This window comes from Pygocentrus nattereri, chromosome 7 (assembly GCF_015220715.1).
Source record: "Pygocentrus nattereri isolate fPygNat1 chromosome 7, fPygNat1.pri, whole genome shotgun sequence".
NCBI lineage: Eukaryota > Metazoa > Chordata > Actinopteri > Characiformes > Serrasalmidae > Pygocentrus > Pygocentrus nattereri.
This window is the reverse complement of record NC_051217.1, coordinates 24524896-24547175: the sequence shown is the minus strand read 5'-3', so window position 1 is coordinate 24547175 and position 22280 is coordinate 24524896. Positions and strand designations below refer to the sequence as shown.

The 22280-nt window shown below is 41.0% G+C and overlaps 1 protein-coding gene across 4 annotated transcripts in view; it reads right to left on the bottom strand.

The window, feature by feature from the left end:
- Positions 1-4110: 4110 nt before the first annotated feature.
- The window catches only part of LOC108440597 (src substrate protein p85), a 63115-nt gene continuing 44945 nt past the window's right edge, over positions 4111-22280 (bottom strand). For 3 of the 4 annotated variants that reach the window (XM_017719546.2, XM_017719545.2, XM_037539939.1), the window contains 5 exons: positions 22125-22273; positions 20240-20308; positions 12891-13056; positions 7484-7552; positions 4111-6265 (listed from right to left, as the gene is read on the bottom strand). In XM_017719546.2, the coding sequence (XP_017575035.1) occupies positions 6129-6265; positions 7484-7552; positions 12891-13056; positions 20240-20308; positions 22125-22273 (590 nt within the window). In that variant the 3' untranslated portion in view covers positions 4111-6128. The remainder of the gene's footprint in view (positions 6266-7483; positions 7553-12890; positions 13057-20239; positions 20309-22124; positions 22274-22280) is intronic. The other variant, XM_017719544.2, reaches the window with a different exon arrangement.

The following is a 22280-nucleotide window of genomic DNA, read 5'->3' as shown; positions in this document are numbered from 1 at the left end:
AACCACCTTTAAGCCTGAATCATTTCCAAATTCCATCTGAAGTTTGCACAAAAAAAAGGCATCTGGGTGTCAACTTTCATAAACACAATAAGAACATCACTTTAAATGTATGATTTCGGTTGAAAAAGTGTTTTTCAGTTTCTCACTGTGTTAAATGGGATTTTTACCAGCATTTTATAAAGCTTGTTACTGTGACAGGACACATTTGTGGGACCAGTTAATTGTGTAAATTTGACCTCGTCAAACTATTCCTTTAACTATTTTTAGGCAACTGTCGGTAAGAGGTAGAACTGTTCTGTGATGAAAACCTGTCAAAATATACACAATATTTAGAACCCCAAATGTAAAGAGAACATGGGTGACAGTGTTTCAGTACTGAATGTGTGTAATCTGGGAAGTAAGTGGCTGTAAAGTGATTTTTTTTTTGGTTCTTGTTGTTAAACATTGGTTTGGACCCATACTGTTCCAATCGGTGATGAAGATTCACCTAATAGTGACGACTTAACAATGCAATTTAAACACATTTAAAAGTCTATCCCATCAGTGTATCAATATAAAAATGTGGACTCAATATACACTGCAGGCCAAAAGTGTGGAAACAATAACTTTGTACAAATAAATTTGAATATTTCAATTTAGTGTTCAGCTAAATTTTACACTGACAAATAAAGATTTAATGCAAGTTCATCTGCCATTAAAGTGTCATGTGAACTTCTATGCATGATTAAATAATAATAATAATAATAATAATAATAATATACTACTTTAAATTAACTAGTTCAATAATATTAAACACTAGTTCATTTCTAGTGAAATACAAGCTCACTTTTTTGTGCCTATACCCAGATAAATTTCATCCAGATATCAATTTTTAAATAAAATTAAAATTTAATTTTAGAGACGGACATTAATAGGTTTATTATTTGCTTTTGTCTATGTGCTCTCTGAGCAGAAATGCAGTCTTTCGATCACCTGGCACTACTGATTCTTAATAAAACAATAACAAATTCCTTTTGAATTGTGAACAAAAGTAAAAAATAATTAATAGAATTAAATTATGTATTTAAATTAAATGCAAAATTTGACAACTAAACAGAACTAGTTCTGTGGTATTTTTGTGGTATCTTACCAAAATTAGTTGGACATGAATTGGACAGTTCTCATTTTATTAAACATTATTGGCTTCTACCTTTTGGCCTGCAGCAGGGAAGTTACCTTCTTACTTACATTAAGAACATTTACAAATGGAATTGTTTGAGCTTTTGTAGAAAAAGTGAGAATGATCACGAGCAGCAGTGTAGATACAAACACACCAGAGCTGTGCTTTTTTATACTTTAACCAGAAAACATTAGACAGTAGCCTCATAACCAAATCAGTCCAATACTCATATTTAACTCAATCAGCATCATCAGGTATTATAAAGAGGATGGAAGGTGTTTTTGTATTTAGATACTTTAAAGAAAGTGACTTCTTTATTATTAAATGTATAAGAGTGTATAAAATATACATAAATATATGGTTTATGAATCAGTGGAGCTTGAATTACTCTCCTGCTTAATGTAGTCCAGCCACTTTTCCGTAGCACGACTGATTCAACGTCCATTTTAAAGGGATAGTTCAGTGAAAAATTCAAATGTGCACCTAACTCCACCCCACCCCCTTTACCCCAAATGTAAACAATCATCTAAGACATGTTTGGTGTCTGAAGTTTGCATCTTTAGTTTTGCACCAGAGCTCAGAGGTGAATGTTGCTGGCAGGTAACTGAAGCTATACTCCACCAATCAGCATGGTGCTAACTGCAAAATTCAAAGCAGATTTCAGACACCAAACACGCCTCGACCTACTGTCCAAATTTTGCGGAATTCTGTAAATTGGATTTTTTGCAAAACCTTTTTTAGGGAAAGCTTAAAAAAAAAAAAAAAAAAAAAAAAAAAAAAACACAAACCATCGACTGCCCTTATTCTCACAGAGTGTGAATAAGCTCTGCGTGAGATTTCTGATGGCTTTCTTCTCTCTTACTGTGAGTCCTCCTTCCCCAGCTGTGGTATGAAAGGTTTTTAGAGATTCTAGATTATTATAACCCAAGACTGGAAGGAAAATTCACGGGCTTTCTTTGGACGAAGGCTCACTCGAATTATCGCTGCTTGTGTCGACCCTTTTTAAATAGAGATTATTTTACAATAGAGTGCGACAGCAAAAAAAAAAAAAAAAAAGCACAGTATTTTTAATGATTTATATAGAATTATATGGAATTTTATAAAGCTATTTGACTGGAAAAGGTCACCTAAAGTGTGGTTTGCCAAATAAATGAGTACATTTAATAGATTCCTGATATAGCAATATTTATACTTCGTTCTTCTTTGTTGTGATTTTCAATGACCTAATCATACATTCTAAACCCTGTGATTTACAAAAAAACTGCATTATTATCAGAAACAGCACAGATTTAAAAGTTGTTCTACATCTGAAATGTATTTACTGTTGGAGAATTATAACGAGTTTCTGTAAAATGTGTGTATATCTGACCAAATCGTCACGAGGTGTAAATGAATACGACTTTTTTCAGGCCACTTACTAGAAACTGGTCTGAACACACTTTTACGATATATTAAAGCTATTTAAAAATTTTAAAAAGAACTATGTGAAGAGTTTATGAAGCAACATATCACTGAGCTAATTTCTGTGTGGAAATGTAGATCTAAGTAGTAGTCAAAGTTTAAAGACATGCTGAATTTCACCGCTGTGTGGATCAGGCCCCATCACCAACCCACCACCTGCTTCTAGCTACTATTCAGGTTTTATTCCCCAACCATTTTGACTTTTCTTTTATATTCATTATAGATATGAAGCCTTTTCACTCTATTTTGTGTAGATCCTGTGTTCATGTTATATATGTTGCTGTAATTTTGTGCTATCCAAATCCTCTTATTTAGAATTTAATGAATTATTAAAACTGAAAAAGAGAAGTTCCTGTAACTGCACTCTTTCCCCAAAAAAATCCTCAATAATTCTTGTTGGCAACCAAAACTGAGTGTAAGAAATAAATATAACATTATGACTGACCTCTGATGCGAGTTTTCACTGATCCTGAAGATCACTGCCCTCTATTATGGCTGCACACTGGGTAAGAAATATTACAGTACCATTCAAGATATAATTCTCATTCAAGAATATTTACTGTTAAACAAAAGTATATATTTTTTTCTTTTTAATTTTCTTTTCTTTTATAGGGGAAGCTGATCTTGGTCTTCTGCTTTGGGAAGTTTTATAAATGTCATCCCCTGGGTCACTATTATGTGTCAGGTGTGTTGGAAAAGTAGTTGTCCAAAAGACAAAATTAAAAATAAAAGATTTTAAATAGTATAGAAATTTTAAAAAGGACAAAAATTGTAATAGAAAACACGAAAAATAAAAAGGAAAATGGTAACACAAAAATGCAATTGTAAAAATGGGAAAAGAAAAACATTTTTAAAAAGCAAAACTTTATGAATAATATGGGAATTAACTACATAATTACCAAATCTGTTTAAGACAATCGGCATTTCATTATTTCTCATTTTTCATTATTTCTCATTCTTCATTATTCCTTTCCATGAATTGCTTATTACAGCTTTTTAATCTAATAAATTAAAATATTATTATTAATATATAGTAATAATATTATTTAATAAACCATTTTAAATGACCATGATGCATCACAATACCCTTTTCTAAGATGGATGGATATTGGTAATATTAAAGAACATTAACAAAGACAGCATATTTAGCCTTTTTCCCCATGCCAACTTATCAAATCCACACATTATATATATATATATATATATATATATATATATATATATATATATATATATATATATATATATATATATGTGTGTGTGTGTGTGTGTGTGGTACAAATTATAATGAATTTTCAACTTTTGTGAAACTTTGGCATATGGCCTAAGCTTATTCACATGTATGCAAGGTTGAAATACTGTCTCTTACAGATAAACTATTACAGGACAAGAACATGCATCCAAGATTAGAGAGAATATATATATACACACACACACATACATACATGCATATTTTTATATATAGTTGAAAGAAAAAAGCTAAACTTCCAAACTGTTCAACTATGTGTTTTTATTAATTGAAATTCCATTTCTTACAAAAAAAACAAGCACGTAATGAGATTTAAGCCAGCAAAATACAGATAAAAATAAAAAGATCTGAAAAGGACACTTTTATAAAACCCCCAACCCAAAAGGATGTCGTGATTAGGCGTTGCTACACCTTAAGATGCATCACCAACTGAATTAGCATCCCACCGCACCAGAACAGAATTGTCGCTAGATAAAATTAAGCTATGCATCATATTAAACTATCAATCAATAGTGCTCGCAGTTACAGCATCCCAGCACACTCGGACGTAAAACCTCCCCACGTTACATTGTGTTGGTCAAGATGAAAACGTTACAGTGGCCCCGAGTATAATAGACTACAACACACAGTGAGCACATGGACACAGACCAGGACGAACGACGACACCGCATGCCCAGGACATACAAACAGACTTCACCTAGACTTTGACACCACCTGCAATTCCACTTCTCAAAATCCATAATATATATTATCTGTCCAATCATAAAAAACATATTTCTTTGTTTATACACATCCTGGAATATTGGGAACGACCTGCAAAACTGACTGCAGGTCAGATGTCTCATACCGCCAAGTAAGAAGATAACGTGGTCAGGAGGTGTCAGTAATATTTTAGCATTTAGTGTTTTTGTAGCTACAAACAAACACCCATTAGTGTTTTCTTTTAATGCAAAAGCTGCTCAAAACAAGAAGCTTCAGAGCCACGGAGTGCTAACATGATGGAGATAATGGAAGCAAACGAGAAGCATGAGCTTCTTTGTCCAACAAACCAACCAAACTCTACTGCACTAGCTCTCAAACATGCAAAAAAACACTCGGATCTTTGGTGGTCCTACCGCATCTCTAAGGCCAGAAACATACTCAACACAAGTATGTGAACGCAAATGGCTGTGCTCAGCTAACACACTGAAAGCGCTCAGTCCTTCTGGTCAAACTCCCCGTGCCTTACACTAGTGTGGTAGTTAAAACAGTGCTGAAGGGGGTGACAGAGGACAAATCAGAGAGGATCTACTGTTATTCCAACAGCCACAGGTACACTGTAGAGGAGAGCGAGCTGCTTTAGCTCTTCTGCTGGAATGGAAAGGCGGTAATACATCATTTTTATGATTATGTGAGCTGTCTTTGCGCGAGACTCGATGGCTCGTCTGCTGTGGCCCACTTGGACAGGCTTGGTCGTCATTATAGCGCCCCCTGGCATAACACTCACATAGCAGCTTGCACTTGTGTTGCATTATGAAACGTGTCATGACACATTTTTGGATGCAACTAGGTATGAAACCGCATCAGCGTAGCTCGAAGTGTCTGCGTTCGTGTCCTTGTGTGAAGTATGTTTCGGGCCTAAACGTCCCTCCATAACACAAGGCCAGTCATGATCTCATAGTGACTGAAGGAGCAGCTCAACCAGAAACAGTCACCAGTCAGCATGATGCAACTGATGTAAATGCTACTGTTGAACGAAACAGCAACAAATCATGCAAAGGGGCTCTTACGTTAGCATATCCAGCTGAGCTCCTCTAACACCTTTAGTACGGAGGATGCAGTTAATACCTTCATATAACAGAAAAAAAAGAAAACCCATACCCAGACTTCATGTACACTGTCAATAAATCACTTATGGCAATTGTGGACTAAGTAAATGCTAATATGAACGAGGAGGAGAGGAGTAAAAGATGATGTCGGAATTAAATGAAGGAAGCTCATGCTTTCTTAGCAGAATCAGCAATACAAAAAAACGTTTCTCTGTTTGGGGGGGGGGAACCCACCAACTCTGAGCAAATGGATGGAGAAAAAAAAGGACAGAGATAGAATGAAAGAGCATTTGAAAGACCTGAGAACGCCCAACACTTCAGAAGCATCGTGAAGGATGGAGGGAGCAGGAGAAAGGAGAGGAAAGAGAAGGGATGAAGATGGAAAACGATGTGCAAGAAAACCCCTCTCCTCCAGGGAGGTGGGTGTGGCCAGCGGAAAAGGGTGTGGCTTTTACTGTCGGACTTCGACATAGTTGGCCGGAAAGAGTCCGTATGCCCCCCTGCACACACCTCTCCACCAGCCCTCGTCAATCATCTCAATGTTGGTAATGATGTCATCGGGATCAAAGGAAATCTCGTCGTCGCCAGCTACAAATATGAACACACTGACGTTAGTATGTAGTAACATTTGAGCTTTACTAAAATATTTCCAAAAAAAAAAAAAACAAACAAAAAAAAAAGCAATACACTATGGCCAAAAGTATGTGGACACCATTCCTAATTATGGAATTCAGGTGTTTTAGCCACACCCATTGCTAACAGGTGGATTAAATTATCCATGTAGCCTTGCAGTCTCCATAGACAAACACTGGCAGTAGAGGGTCGCAATGATGAGCCCAGTGACCTTAAACATGGAACTGTCATAGGATGCTGTTACAAGCCAGTTCCTGAAATTTCTGCCCTGCTAGATCTGCCCCAGATAACTAAGTGCTATTATTTTGAGAACTTCGCCTGTGACCCAGGCCGTCTCGTCCAACATCAGTGTCTGACCTCACAAATGCCCTTTTGACTGAATGGGCACAAACTCCCACAGACACATTGCAAAATATCAAAGGAATTGCTGTTACAGCAACTCCGTACTAGTGCCAAAGGTCTTGGAATCTAAAGTCCAACAATCTCAGGTGTGATGGTCAGGTGTCCACATACTTTTGGCCACTTGGTGTACTTGGGGCTGCTTGATTATGGCAAAAATCAATCAGAACATTCACTGACTCTGGAAACATCAACCATTTATTGAACATGAACGGATTAACAGCAGACTCTCAAACTTTAGATATAATTCAACTGAAAAAACTTTTTCAAAATTAAAATAAATGTGTGGTTAGGAAGGAACGCCACGTGGAAGCTTAGTGCACATATTTTCACTCAACATAAAAATATAATTTTCTCAATCCTATACACTCTGTAAATGTAGACGTTCATCGTATGACCACAATAATGCACTATGTACTTTCCCCATTAGGCTAAGCTAACGAGCAAATCAGGCAAACTAGATGCTTTAGAGAGGCATAAGATGACCAACAAAAGACAATCTCAGTTATTATAATGGTTCCTGTGTCTCTGAAGCAGGTGAAAACAAAACACCTGAAGTGTCTAAATGTGTACACGTACATGTAATTCTGTGTTCCTGTAAATGGCAACTTATTAAAATCCAGCAAACATGATAAACGTTCTGAAAAGCTATGAGTCTGCAAGCTTCTGAAGGGCTGTATATTGGGAGAATTTTATACCTGTAGGCAAGACCAGTCATATTAACTGCATGTTCTAGTGTTTAGTTACGATAAAATAGATGCAAATTGCACTCACCAGCCTGGTAATCATACAGTGCCACAGCGGTCACCCCCAAATCTTCTCCGTAGTCGTAGGACTGAGTGTCTGGGGAAAAAAAGACCAAACACTGAAAATGATCATGTAATTCTAAACAGAGTGTCAACACAAACACTGCTCTTGTGAAACATCTAAAGCTAGCTGACTGCTAATGATGCCCCCTTGTGGAAATTTTCAGCCTGCTAAATGTGACAGTGAGTTACAAGCCAGGTTCACAACATGCTTTGCATCTGTAAAAGCAGCCCACTGACCCACAGGATCCAGTTTCAGAAAAAATGGACTATATTGAGTCAAGAACTATACTATACTAAGAACTATAAGGGAAACTGGTTTTATACAATGTATATTTTACATGCATCATTTTGCTCCTTGCATTTGTCAAAAATGTCTTATTAAACAAAGTACAATTTTAAAGGAAACTAATTATTCCATCAATTTAAGCCTTAATTCCACTTCATTTTAATAACTGATAAAAAACAAAACACCGGTGAAATGTAAGAAATTTAAATATCAGTATTTTGTTTATACTATGTATATTCATTGAATTGTATTATGATGATTTTTATTTTTAGTAGAAGGTGGAGCAATATGGCACCATGATATAAACAAAACTTAATATAAATATAAAGATCACTATTAGGCAACAACAATCAGGTGAAAAAACTAAAAGGAGGGGGACAGGTTTACCCTGGGGGGCTTCTATTCCCTGAGTTACCCGCCGTATCCTTGGGTGTATATTATATACACTGCTCAAAAAAATAAAGGGAACACTTAAACAACACAATATAACTCCAAGTAAATCAAACTTCTGTGAAATCAAACTGTCCACTTAGGAAGCAACACTGACTGACAATCAATTTCACAGCTGTTGGAAATGACAATAATGACAGCAAATGGAACAGACAACAGGTGGAAATTATTGGCAATTAGCAAGAAACTCAATAAAGGAGTGGTTCTGCAGGTGGGGACCACAGACCACTTCTCAGTACCTTTCTGCTTTCTGGCTGATGTTTTGGTCACTTTTGAATGTTGGTGGTGCTTTCACACTCGTGGTAGCATGAGCCGGACTCTACAACCCACACAAGTGGCTCAGGTAGTGCAGCTCATCCAGGATGGCACATCAGTGCGAGCTGTGGCAAGAAGGTTTGCTGTGTCTGTCAGCGTAGTGTCCAGAGCCTGGAGGCACTACCAGGAGACAGGCCAGTACACCAGGAGGTGTGGAGGAGGCCGTAGGAAGGCAACAACCCAGCAGCAGGACCGCTACCTCCACCTTTGTGCAAGGAGGAACAGGAGGAGCACTGCCAGAGCCCTGCAAAATGACCTCCAGCAGGCCACAAATGTGCATGTGTCTGCACAAACGGTCAGAAATCGACTCCATGAGGATGGTATGAGGGCCCGACGTCCACAGATGGGGGTTGTGCTCACAGCCCAACACCGTGCAGGACGCTTGACATTTGCCAGAGAACACCAGGATTGGCAAATTCGCCACTGGCGCCCTGTGCTCTTCACAGATGAAAGCAGGTTCACACTGAGCACATGTGACAGACGTGACAGAGTCTGGAGACGCCGTGGAGAGTGATCTGCTGCCTGCAACATCCTTCAGTTTGGCAGTGGGTCAGTAATGGTGTGGGGTGGCATTTCTTTGGAGGGCTCAATGTGCTCGCCAGAGGTAGCCTGACTGCCATTAGGTACTGAGATGAGATCCTCAGAGCCCTTGTGAGACCATATGCTGGTGCGGTTTGCCCTGGGTTCCTCCTCATGCAGGACAATGCTAGACCTCATGTGGCTGGAGTGCGTCAGCAGTTCCTGCAAGATGAAGGCATTGAAGCTATGGACTGGCCTGCCCGTTCCCCAGACCTGAATCCGACTGAACACATCTGGGACATCATGTCTCGCTCCATCCACCAACGCCACGTTGCACCACAGACTGTCCAGGAGTTGGCGGATGCTTTAGTCCAGGTCTGGGAGGAGAACCCTCAGGAGACCATCCGCCACCTCATCAGGAGCATGCCCAGGCGTTGTAGGGAGGTCATACAGGTACGTGGAGGCCACACACAATACTGAGCCTCATTTTGACTTATTTTAAGGACATTACATCAAAAGTTGGATCAGCCTGTAGTGTGTTTCTCCACTTTAATTTTGTGTGTGACTCCAAATCCAGGCCTCCATTGGTTAATAAATTTGATTTCCCTTGATGAGTTTTGTGTGATTTTGTTGTCAGCACATTCAACTTTGTACAGAACAAAGTATCCAATGAGAATATTTCATTCATTCAGATCTAGGATGTTATTTCAGTGTTCCCTTTATATTTTGAGCAGTGTATTTTTCTGCCATTTCTACCTCAACATGATGGATCTTCAAGGGTTCTTTAGTAAGTACAAGGGTTCTAATTAGAATCATGAACACTCAAAGAATCTTTTGCATGATTAAATGGTTCTGTGCATAGTGAAATGGTTCTTCAGATTGATGGAAAAAGTGCTGTAGATGGTTCTGTACTGAACCATCTACACCACATTTCCATATTGTTCACTCTCCCATCCAAATAATTTAATTCAGGTGGTCCAATCACTTCCATGGCCACAGGTGTATAAAACCCAAGTCCCTAGGCCTGCAGACTGCTTCTACAGACATTAGTGAAAGAATGGGTCGCTCTCAGGAGCTCAGTGAATTCCAGAGTGGTACCGTGATCGGACGCCACCTGTGCAACAAGTCCAGTCGTGAAATTTCCTCACGACTAAATATTCCACAGTTAACTGTCAGTGGGATTATAACAAAGTGGAAACGATTGGGAACGACAGCAACTCAGCCACGAAGTGGACGGCCATGTAAAATGACAGAGCGGGTCAGCGGATGCTGAGGGGCATAGTGTGCAGAGGTCACCAACTTTCTGCAGAGTTAATCACTACAGACCTCCAAACTTCATGTGGTTTCAGATCAGCTCAAGAACAGCGTAGAGAGCTTCATCCAAGCCTTACATCAACAAGCGCAATGCAAAGCGTGGAATGCAGTGGTGTAAAGCACCGCCACTGGACTCTAGAGCAGTGGAGACGTGTTCTCTGGAGTGACCAATCATGCTTCTCTATCTGGGAATCTGATGGACGAGTCTGGGTTTGGCAGTTGCCAGGAGAACGGTACTTGTCTGACTGCATTGTGCCGAGTGTTAAGTTAGGTGGAGGGGGGATTATGGCGTGGGGTTGATTTTCAGGAGTTGGGCTCGGCCCCTTAGTTCCAGTGAAAGGAACTCTTAATGCTTCATTAGACCAAGAGATTTTGGACAATTTCCCAACTTTGTGGAACAGTTTGGGGATGGCCCCTTCCTGTTCCACCATGACAGCGCACTAGTTCATTTACAGCACAATCTCCATCAATCTGAAGAACCTTTTCAGGGTGCAAAGAACCTCATAATCTTTGAGTGTTTATTGTTCTATATAAAACCATTTCCTTTGAAAACCAGTTCCCTTGAAACACAATCATTTTGAAGTGTGTAAATATTATATTTGTCCCAAAATATTTAGGCTATGTATCCTATTTAAGAGTAAATACTGAAAATAAATTAAAATAAATAATGGAAAAAAAAAAATGCTTGACACTTCAACAGCAGAGCGGTGAGCGTGTGATATGCTCTAACCGAAGGAAAGGGCTGGAATTAGTTACATTTACAGCTTTTATCTGAATAAAGATTGTCTGAAACTGTAAACAGGGACGTCATGTACTGGAGCAACCAGGTCTAAAAAGAACCACCAAAAAAAAAATTGCGTATGCAATGTTAACGGACTGACTGCGGGACGGTCAGTGCATGTATGTGTTTAATTCAAAACAATGTAGAAACACATCAATCAGGCATAACATCACATGGTGGATCATTCTCAGCACTGCAGTAACACTGACGTGGTGGTGGTGGTATGTTAGTGTGTGCTGCGTTGGTACGAGTGTCTAACAGAGTGGACAGTGAGTGGACACAGTGGACACACACTCCAGCAGCACTGCTGTGTCTGATCCACCCTCACCAGTGCAACACACACCAACAGTGTTACTGCAGTGCTGAGAATGAGAATCCACCACCCAAATAGTAACTCCTCTGTGAGGGTCCATGGGGGTCCTGACCACTGATGAACAGGGTAACAAAGTATCAGAGAAACAGATGGACTACAGTCTGTAACTGTAGAACTACAAAGTGCAGCTATACAGTAAGTGGAGCTGATAAAATGGACAATGAGCGTAGAAACAAGGAGGTGGTCAGAATGTTGTGCCTGTTAGGTATAGATGCCAACAGCAGCCTGATTTAGTAGTGACCTGCACGACTGACTGTTTTATAGGTTTCAAACATTCTATGTATGTTATTCTGTATGTTGCTGCTGTCTGAACAAAACCTCGTATTTCTGACATTTTTCAGTTTTTGACATATTTCGAAAAATGCCTCGTCCTTTACATTGTGCGTAAATTTCATGACGAATGGATCAAAATAAATGGCCCAAAATGACTTGGGAAAATGTCTGGTTCCTTTGACTTACATTAAAGGTAAAGCAGGTTTTTTCCTTCTCCTGTAAAGTTACCATTTTGGAGATTTGAGGTTTTGTTACGACAACAACGACATGAATATAATAAGAAGCCAAAGACTAATTTCCACCATAATGTACAACAAAATGAATTTAAGGTAATCTAAATGTAATCTGCCTTAAAGATTCAGAAAACCCGATCATTAGGATTTGGTCAATATTTTCAGGAAACAATATCACCGTGGACAATAGTGTCTGAAAACTATATGTGCATCATTTTGTGAAATAAGGTGTAAATAAATACAGTTTAGTTCAAAATACCAACATCATATTTGGCAAAGACATAAAATTAAATGTACGCTTTCCTAAGATTTACATGATTTTACACGAGGCTTCATCAAATAAAAGCAATATGAATTTGAAACGTAGACATGATGTGATTATTTTCAGGTTTAACAGCTCAAAAATGCTTTACTACTTTAATAAGACTAAAATCTAACAAACAGAAACACTAATATGAGTATTAATAAGTTGGCAGGATTGATGTATTTTAGTGTGGATATAGAGGGCCAATCAACACAAAAAAATAAATAAATGAAATAATTCAGATATTCAGCCAAGCATGCAGCTCTGGTCTGGCAGTTTAAAATACTTTAAAACAAAGAATATTTCCTGAAGATTTGATGCAGCGAGCAACAACAGTTCAAAGGTTATGATTGATCAAAATCTGCATCTTTCTGTAGCATTCATCACTCATTTAAAGGCACTGAATCCTAAGCGTTGAACTGAAAATATTAGGCTAATCTGAGATGGTCAGTGAGGATGGGGTTGGTGTGTTCTGCTGGGCTGACCCCTAATCTAATAAAGGGCTTGTATTTATGCAGTGGTACCTGCAGCCTGGTACTGTCCATCCTGCTCATGCTCCAACACCTGGCTCTGGTTCTGATAAAGATCCTCCTGAACCGGTTCGTCATAGATGGGTTTTGATGCTGGGGCCGAAACAGGTTCCACCTCATACACATTGTCTTCCTTCTCTTCTATCTCACTGTGGGCCTCCTTGATTAAACACAAAAAACGGGAGAGAGGGGATATAAACACTGATAACGGCACATCAGGAGGTAAACAAACTGGGGTTACAATCAATCAATGATGTTCATATGATCCACACAGTCACTCTGACAGACTGTAACACACTACAGGAAGCGTAGGGGGCAATAGGGCTAATATTAAAAAATATATAAACATTTTTTTCCATAATCAATCATTACAGTCCTGCTTCATATCAGTAAGTAAACAAAAGACACTATGAAAGAACAGCTGAAATGGTCCATGTGGTGAAATGAACATGAACTGTGGTTTGTGTGTTACATGACGAAACACTAGGGGGCAGCAGAGTCACATACAGTAAGTATCCCCAAGTAAGTCCCAATCTCAGTCCAGGGGACTCAGTGTTCAGTACATTTGTGTTTTCTCTGCTTTAATATACCAGATTTAACTCATGAAGCCCTTTGTGAGCTCAGTCACGTGTGTTAGCATGAGCAGGAACACACTGAAATGTGGAGTGTGTGGTTCTGAAAACCACACCTACTGACGAGCTGCACAACGTTCTGAGGTTCCAGACAAACCGTGGACTAAGAATCTCTATTACAGCTGATGTAGGTCTGTCATGAAAGTATAGCAGCGAAGTTTTAAAAGATAAACCAAAGAAAATGTTTACACACACATAAAAATGGTGGTTCTTCAAGGGTTTTACCCTTTTTGGATAAAAAGTCTGGCCGTAACAGAAGAACGCTTTTTGGTGCTAAATAGAACCATTTTCAAAAAGGACCATCTACAGTATGTTCTCCATCAGTCTGAAGAACCCTTTCAAAGGGTTCTTTAAATGTCCCTAGTTCTATATAGAACCATTTATTTACTAAAGAACAATTGAAGAACCATTTTTAAGAGTGCAATCAAAACAATAAATCTATCAAACTAAAATGTGTAAATAAAAAAAAATTACTAAGATTTCAAAAACAACAAAATAATAATACATACTAATAATACTAATACTACTACTAATAATAAGACAATTTAAAAAATCACTCAAAATCAGCACTGTGGGGAAGCTGATATTGGCTTCTCTTCCTACTTTTTCTTTTGTAAAAGCATCTCAAACCTGTATTTTGTACATAATTCTAGTGACATGCCGCTCTAGAACAGAGGTCTGCACTCCCATGGGACCCGACATAAAACCTTACGGCACAGGACTAATGTTCAAATCAGGCCCCTTCAGGCGGGAGTGGGCGGAAGCACTCAGAGAAATCCCGCAAATTAATGAACCTAAAGTACAACGATCATTATTCATTTCAACTGTGTGATGAGGCAGATGCGTTGCCCATCACCAGAGATTGTGTGTGTGTGCAATACTTACCTGAACACCTACCTGTGATACTCACCTTTTGACAGTTACCTTGCAGAGGCAGCAAAAGGGAGGCTAAGCAGAAAGAGCTCACTCATGAATGTGTCGAAGGGCCCACGGCTAGCTCATGAGAGGGGTGATGTCTGTAACCTATGTCACAGAAAGTGGAGTAAGACAGGGTAGCAAATGTGTATATTGCAGCTAGACACTTATCGGTAATGGGATCTTGAGGCCTTGTAATATCGTTTGTGCTTTTATTTATCCTTGTTTTTAATCCACTCTTGTGGGACAGCAACACCGCTGCTGAGGAGAATGGAAGAGCTCAGGTAATGCAGGGGCGGGGCTAACCCTATAAGAAGTGAGGGAAAGGTTCTGGGAGGAGGCTAGCTCAGATACTCACCTCAGATTGTGAGGAGATTGAGGAGTAGAGCAAAGCTTGACAATTTAGTCTTATGGCCTTGCGGCCTAAGACTACTTATATTTACCTGTGCTGCTATTGAGTCAGGTCAACATTTTAACCATCGTTTATTTTGTGTTTGTACAGTTTTCTTTTGTGTTTTCACTTTTGTAAATAAATCACGCCAGTGTTTGCAAAGAATCATTCCGAGTCGGTCCATCTTCAGCCTGCATCTGCATTCCTCATACCCATTCAGCTACAACCTACCTGGTGACTTCGTGTCTCCTCACGGAGTTCGGCGAAGCATCGTCACATAATGGTGGCAGCGGTGTCTGTTTCCCTTGAGGGTCGTCATATAAGGACAACAGCAGAGTAAGATTTCCACAAATGGCCGCAGCGATTCACACTGTGATGGCTGTAATGAGCACAGCTATGGCGAAAAGACGACACTGAAGAAGGGAGTCGGAAAAAAAAAAACCAAACATGGCGGCGTGCATGTAGACCGTGAAAGGCATGACAAAGGATTGAGGAAACTGTACATAAAGGACTTTTGGTGTAGTTCTGAGGCATATCTGGAAAAAAATGCCTCCAAAGAAAGTGGCAGCGAGCTCTCATGCGGAGGAGCAGAATGAGAGTGCGAGAGAGCAATGGCGGCAGCCAACGACATCAGTGGAGTCCATCGCCAGCAGTACAACATCGAGCCTAGAGCAAGTCTGTGAGTTACTCCAGGGCTTCATCGCCGAACAGAGGAGTAAAGATGAGCTCGTACACCGCGAAATGGTAAGACAGGAGCAAAGATGGCGATCACTTCAGCATCAGTTTGGACTCTTATAAGGAGAAGTCCAGAAAAGCCTGCTTGCAGCGAGTCTCGACGGCGCGAGGAGCGAGGAGCAGAGTATGCAACCTCAACCAAGGATATTAAGGACTTCACAAATGGCAGCAGCAAGTCAAAGACAGTGGCTCCCAGAATGCCTACTTTGAAAGAGACGGATGACATCGAACACTTCCTGACTACATTTGAACGCTTAGCACAAGCTGCGCAATGGCCTGTAGAGAGCTGGGCACTTCACCTGATTCCTTTGTTAGAAGGCAAAGCAAGAGCGGCTTATGTTGCAATGGATGCTGAGGATGCGTGTGACTATCAGAAAGTAAAGAGTGCAGTATTGAGAAAGTACGAAATTAACAGAGAGACTTATAGGCAGTGTTTCAGAGACGGGGCTGTGAGAGCGAATGAAACACCCAGGGAATTGTACACCAGATTGAAGGGACTGTATGAGAAATGGATGACGCCACGTGAAAAAAACAAAGAGCAGATTGGTGACACCATTATCATGGAACAGTATCTCAAGATGGTGAACCCTGAGCTCCGCAGCTGGATTATCAAACGCAGCCCAACATCAACAGATCAAGCAGTCACACTCGCAGAAGCGTACATCGCAGCAAGACAAGCGGAAGGAAAGTTCCGGCTGGGAGATCTGAGCACACCACGGTACAGCTGTGAGCCCGCTAAGTGTGGGGACGGTTATGGTAGTGGTTCTAAACCCCAGGTTTTTAGATCATCCACGCAAGGTTACCGGCAAAGCTCAGACAAAACTAAAGCCAGAACTAGTAACATCAAATACAGCCCAGATAAAACTATCAAATGTTTTAACTGTAATCAAATGGGTCATAAAGCTATCACATGCCCTAAGCTTCAGAGTAGTACTAACCAGCTATGTTATACACCTGCAGGGAAAGAGAGTTTTAAACCAAAAGAGTTCAGTAAAGATGTGATTTTAACGGTCAAAGTAGGAGGCAAAAAGTGTAAAGCGCTACTCGACACCGGTGCAAGCCAAACATTAGTGCTAGCTGACTGTCTCCCAGAGACACAGTTAAAATACACAGGAGAGCTCACAGTTAAATGCATACATGGGGGGGAGCAGATTTACCCAACAGCAGAGGTTAACATTGAGGTTAATGGACAAATATACTTACTGAATGTGGGTATTTTGCAAGAAGCCCCCCTATGCTGTAATCCTTGGCAGAGACATACCAGTGCTAGTAGACCTCTTAATTCAGAAGCAGAATAAAGCTGAAGCTATGGTAATGACCCGGGGACAGACTAAAAATGCAGGGCAAGAAAGTGTAGCATTACTGAAGGAACTCCCATTTTGTGAAGTCACCAAAAACCGTAAATTTAAAGCTGTTCGAAGGCAGGAAAAAGTCAGAGGTACAACCATAGAGGAGCAAGTAATGCCACTAGAACTTGATGCAGCGGGGTTAATATCTGACATAGCCAAACAGCAAGCGGAAGACCCTACGCTGAAACCTTTGTTTTTAAAATGTACTGAAGTCACAGCTGAAGGTGACAAACAGTTCATTTTAAAAGAGAACATTCTATACAGAATCAAGGGCGAGTGCGAACAGCTTGTAGTTCCCAAAAACTTAAGACAGCAAGTGCTCAAACTGGCACACTCAGAGCCTTGGGCAGTTCATATGGGGACAATTAAAACACTAAGCAGGATAGTCACTAGGTTTCACTGGCCACGTCAATACCAATATGTGGTAGAATATTGTAAAACATGTCCTGAATGCCAACTTACAGCCCCTTTAAAAAGTGCAGGAAAGGTTCCCATGATTAACTTGTCCATTGTAGATGTTCCATTTTCACATATTGCCATGGACATAGCAGGACCTCTTCCAAGAAGTCGTGGGGGTAACCGCTATATCCTGGTAATATGTGATTATGCAACAAGGTACCCAGAGGCATTTGCATTGAAAAAGGTGAAGACAAGGCAGATTGTCAACGCCTTAATCCAACTTATTTCACGGGTAGGAATCCCAAAAGAAGTTTTAACGGATCAGGGGTCTAATTTTACATCCAGGCAGCTCACTGATGTTTTTAAACTACTGGGGGTTAGGGGTATCAGAACCACACCATACCACCTTCAGACTGATGGGCTAACTGAACGCTTCATCCAGATCCTGAAGTCCATGCTATGGTGTTTTGTCTCCGAGGTTGGAGCAGATTGGGACACATGGCTCCCATATGTCCTATTTGCATACAGAGAGGTGCCATAAGCGTCAACGGGATTTTCACCATTCCAGCTTCTCTATGGTAGAGAGGTGAGAGGACCGTTAGACGTCCTGAAAGAGGCCTGGGAAGGCAATGACACGGTGCAAAAGCTGAATGTTCTCTCACACGTTCTCAAAATGAGAGAAAAAAATGTCAAAGATCACAGAGCTTGTGAGGGACAACATGGAGAAGGCACAGCACCGGCAAAAGACTTTGTATGACCGCACAGCAAGGAACAGAGAGCTCAAGTCTGGCGAGAAAGCTTTGGTTCTTCTGCCAACATCGGATACCAGTCTTTTAGCAAAATGGCACGGGCCTTATGAGGTGCTCAGGAGGGTCAATCAGACGACCTATGAGTTATCTCTTCCCGATAGGAGGAAAAAGACAGAAACATTCCACATCAACATGCTGAAGGCATGGAATGAAGCAGACCACAACAGTTCAGAGCAACTGTGGGTACGAGCTGTTCAGGACGAGGAAGAAACCACAGAGCAGTACTTCCCAACAGCCAATGAGAGCGGCTCAGCACCTGACTTGTCTCACCTCAACATCACACAGCGTGAGGAACTGGAGAGAGCCATCCCTTCAGGACTCTTCAGAGCAGACCCCGGTAGGATGGATGACATCCAGCACAACATCAGACTGCTGAAAAGTGAGCCAATTCGGCAGACCAACTGCAGAGTACCGGCGCGTTTGATCTCAGATCTAAAGAAGGAGGTAGAGACTATGCTCGAGATGGGGGTGATAGAACCTTCAACCAGCGAATGGTGCAGCCCAGTGGTTCTGGTTCCGAAAAAGGATGGAGGACTGAGATTTTGTGTCGATTTCTCTAAATTGAACTCTGTATCAGCTTTTGATCCATACCCAATGCTGAGAGCGGATGAGCTGATTGAAAGACTGGGCAAAGCAAAGTTCCTGTCTACACTAGACCTTTGCAAGGGTTATTGGCAAGTTCCTTTAAGTCTAGAGGCTAAGGAACTTACAGCTTTTCGTGTACCTTCAGGATTATACCGTTTTTCTGTAATGCCTTTCGGGTTGCATGGAGCTGCTGCGACGTTCCAAAGACTGATGGACAGTTTACTGAAGGGTACAGAAGAGTTTGCTGCAGCTTACATAGATGACGTAGTCATCTACAGTGAGTCTTGGGAGGAGCACGTGTATCATGTCAGCGAGGTACTGCGAAGAATCAGCAAGGCGGGACTGACTGCGAATCCGGCCAAGGGTCACCTAGCAAGAGGTACGGTTTCCTACTTAGGTTATATATTCGGGGGAGGAGTCATCCACCCACAGGTTGACAAGGTGGAGGCAGTGAGGAATAATCCAACACCAAACACAAAAAGAAGGGTACGATCCTTCTTAGGACTGGTTGGTTGGTACCGTCGCTTTATCCCCAACTTCTCTAGAAGAGCAGCAGTTTTAACGGACCTTGTAAAGAAAGACATGCCACAGAAAGTAAAATGGACTGAAGAGTGTGAAGCAGCATTCCAGGACATGAAAGACTGCTTATGCACAGAACCGGTTTTGCACAGCCCAGACTTTGACAGAACGTTCGTTGTACAAACGGATGCGTCAGGTTGTGGACTGGGAGCAGTGTTACTGCAATTATGTAATTCATGACAAAATTATTCTTGACCACTAATCCATCTGAAACAGTAATGTCTGACTGTCTCGCTGCTCCGCAGCTCAAACGCTGTATGTATGAAAGGTGAGTGCGTCCAAGCTGTAGCATTCGCTCAGAGGCAGCATGTGTGAATCAGGTGTTATAGAGACAGTGGAGCCTTCAGTCCGACAGCCACAGCTGCCCAGCAAAACATCAAAAATAACCGCTCTGTAGTTTCATTCCTGTTGTGTGTTTACTGGGAATAAACAGCGTTTGGGGAAGTTACTTCACAGTGAGTCTGATGACCACGACTGCGGTGTTATTTCAGCAGATTAATGCGTTTTTGATTAGACCGTGTCAGATATTGGATGTATGCGGGACTAAGCTGGAGGGAGCATGTCAAATTGTTTCGGTGGCGGGCAGGAGCGGGAGAAATTATTCCGAATTTCCGCAGAACCGGGTGGGAGTCTGACTGAAAGAGTGCAGACCTCTACTCGAAAACAGCAGCTGAAAACTGTTACTCGTGTGAAACTACCATGGAGAAGTGAAGCAGCATGTCTAAGCAGATGCTTTTCTTTAAGCTTAAACAAGGAACTGGTCGTTCATTCAGTTTGACAGGACTTTCATGGCACATGAGTACAATCCCAATAAAACATTTAAGTCTGAATGACCTGAAACCTGAACGGTGTTAGTGAAGTTACACCAGCAGTGTACTGGGTTTTGAATGTGAAAGGAACCGTGAGCTTAAATGAAATATCATTATTATTGGGTGAACAGCAGAGTTACCTTGTACTCTGGAGCCGTGGTGGTGGTGGGGCTGGGCTGAGGGGAGGGAGCTCTAGCTTTGGCACTTTCCTAAAACCAAGCAGGAACACATGTAGACATGCAGGATGAAGAAGGACACTTGCATGGAGGAATGGAAGCACAGGTAATTTCAGCACCAGTCATGAGATGAACTTTTCTTCTAATAGGCTTCGTTCACACAGCAGGTAAAAGTGGCCCAAATCTGATTCTCACCAAATCTGATATTTTTGTTTGATAGAACAATAGAACACAGAACACAGATCAGATGTTGAAAGTGAGACATTTTACCATTTCATGAAAAACATTTAAGAACTTGGTGGCAGCAACATCCCAGAAACGTTGGGACAGGGTCAACAAAAGGCTGGAAAAGTAAGAGGTATTAATGAAAAACAGCTGGAAGAGCAGTTTGCAACTAACTCACATCACTGGGTATAAAAAGGGCATTTTAGTGAGGCAGAGTATCTCAAAAGCAAAGATGGGCAGAGTTTCACCAATCTGAGAAAAACTGCATCTAAAAATTGTGGAACAACTTCAGAAAAATGTTCCTCAAAGTAAAATGAGGAGTTTGGAAATCCCACAATCTACAGTACATGATATCAAGAGTTTCAGAGCATCTAGAAAAATGCCTGTACGCAAGGGACAAGGCTGACGGTTAATATTGGATGCTCGTGATCTTCGGGCCCTCAGGCAGCACTGCATTAAAAAGAGACATGATTCTGTACTGGAAATCACTGCATGGGCTCAATGCCATGCAATCCACAAACGCAAGTTAAAGCTGTATGCCAACACAATCCAGAAACACCGCCAACTTCTCGGGGCCAAAGCCCATTTAAAATGGACTGAGGCAAAATGGAAAACTGTTCTGTGGTCAGATGAATCAAAATTTTTAATTCTTCTTGGAAACCACGGATGACGTGTCCTGCAGACTCAAGAGAGGAGGTACCATCCAGCTTATTATCAGATCACAGTTCAGAAGCCTGCATCTCTGGTGGTCTGGGGTTGCATTAGTGACTATGGCGTGGGCAGCTTACACATCTAGAAAGGCTCTATCAATGCTGAACAGTATACAGAGGTTTTAGAACAATATCTACTCCCACCCAGACAGCATCTCTTTCAGGAAAAGCTTTGAACATTTCAGAAAGACAATAAACCACATACTGCATCCATCACAACAACATGGCTTTGGAGAAGAAGAGTCCAGATGCTACAAAGTGGCAGACGTGGCCCTGTCCCGACTTTTTTGAGATGCGTTGCTGCCATCAAGTTCTAAATGAGTTAATGTTTTTCATGAATTGGTAAAATGTCTCACTTTCAACGTCTGATATGTGTTCTGTGTTGGGAATACTGGGAATAAAATATGGTTCTATAAGATTTACAAATGATTGGATCCTGTTTTTATTTATATTTATTTACATTTCACTGAGCATCCCAACCTTTTCAGAATTGAGCTTGTAGGTGACCCTTCGATTTGGGTGCAATGATTCCTATGCAATATAAAACAACATTTTACAGAATATGACTGCATGATACGGTGAATATAAATGAAGTAAGTCTTGGCTGGGTGCAGCCTATCAGAGTAAAGTGGGTGATGGATGGGTGGGGCTTATGCAATGGACACACCCACTCTTAAAAGTGGGGCTTTCCCCCCCTGAAGAGCTTATAAATACTATGAGTTGTAATTTGGGGTTTATTTGAAGTGTATCTGAGCCAAAGCAATCTGTGTAGAAGACAAGAGTAGAATTTTGTGTTTTGAAACTGAATATGCGCGTCATTACGTGTATCTGACAGGTACTGCTGTATAACAAACGTACATAGTGTTAGACACTCAGTGTGCATCCTCAGAGGGTAATTCTCCACTTAGACGCACCTCTATCTTCCTGCGCGCTTCCTCCTGCTCCTGTAGCTCCTTGGCCTGCCGCCTGGCTCGCTCTTCCTCTGCCCGTTTCTTGTCCTCCTCCTCCTTCTGCTTCGCCAGGTTTTCAAAACGAGCCTTAATGTTGCCCGTTCCGCTGCCAGCTGTGCA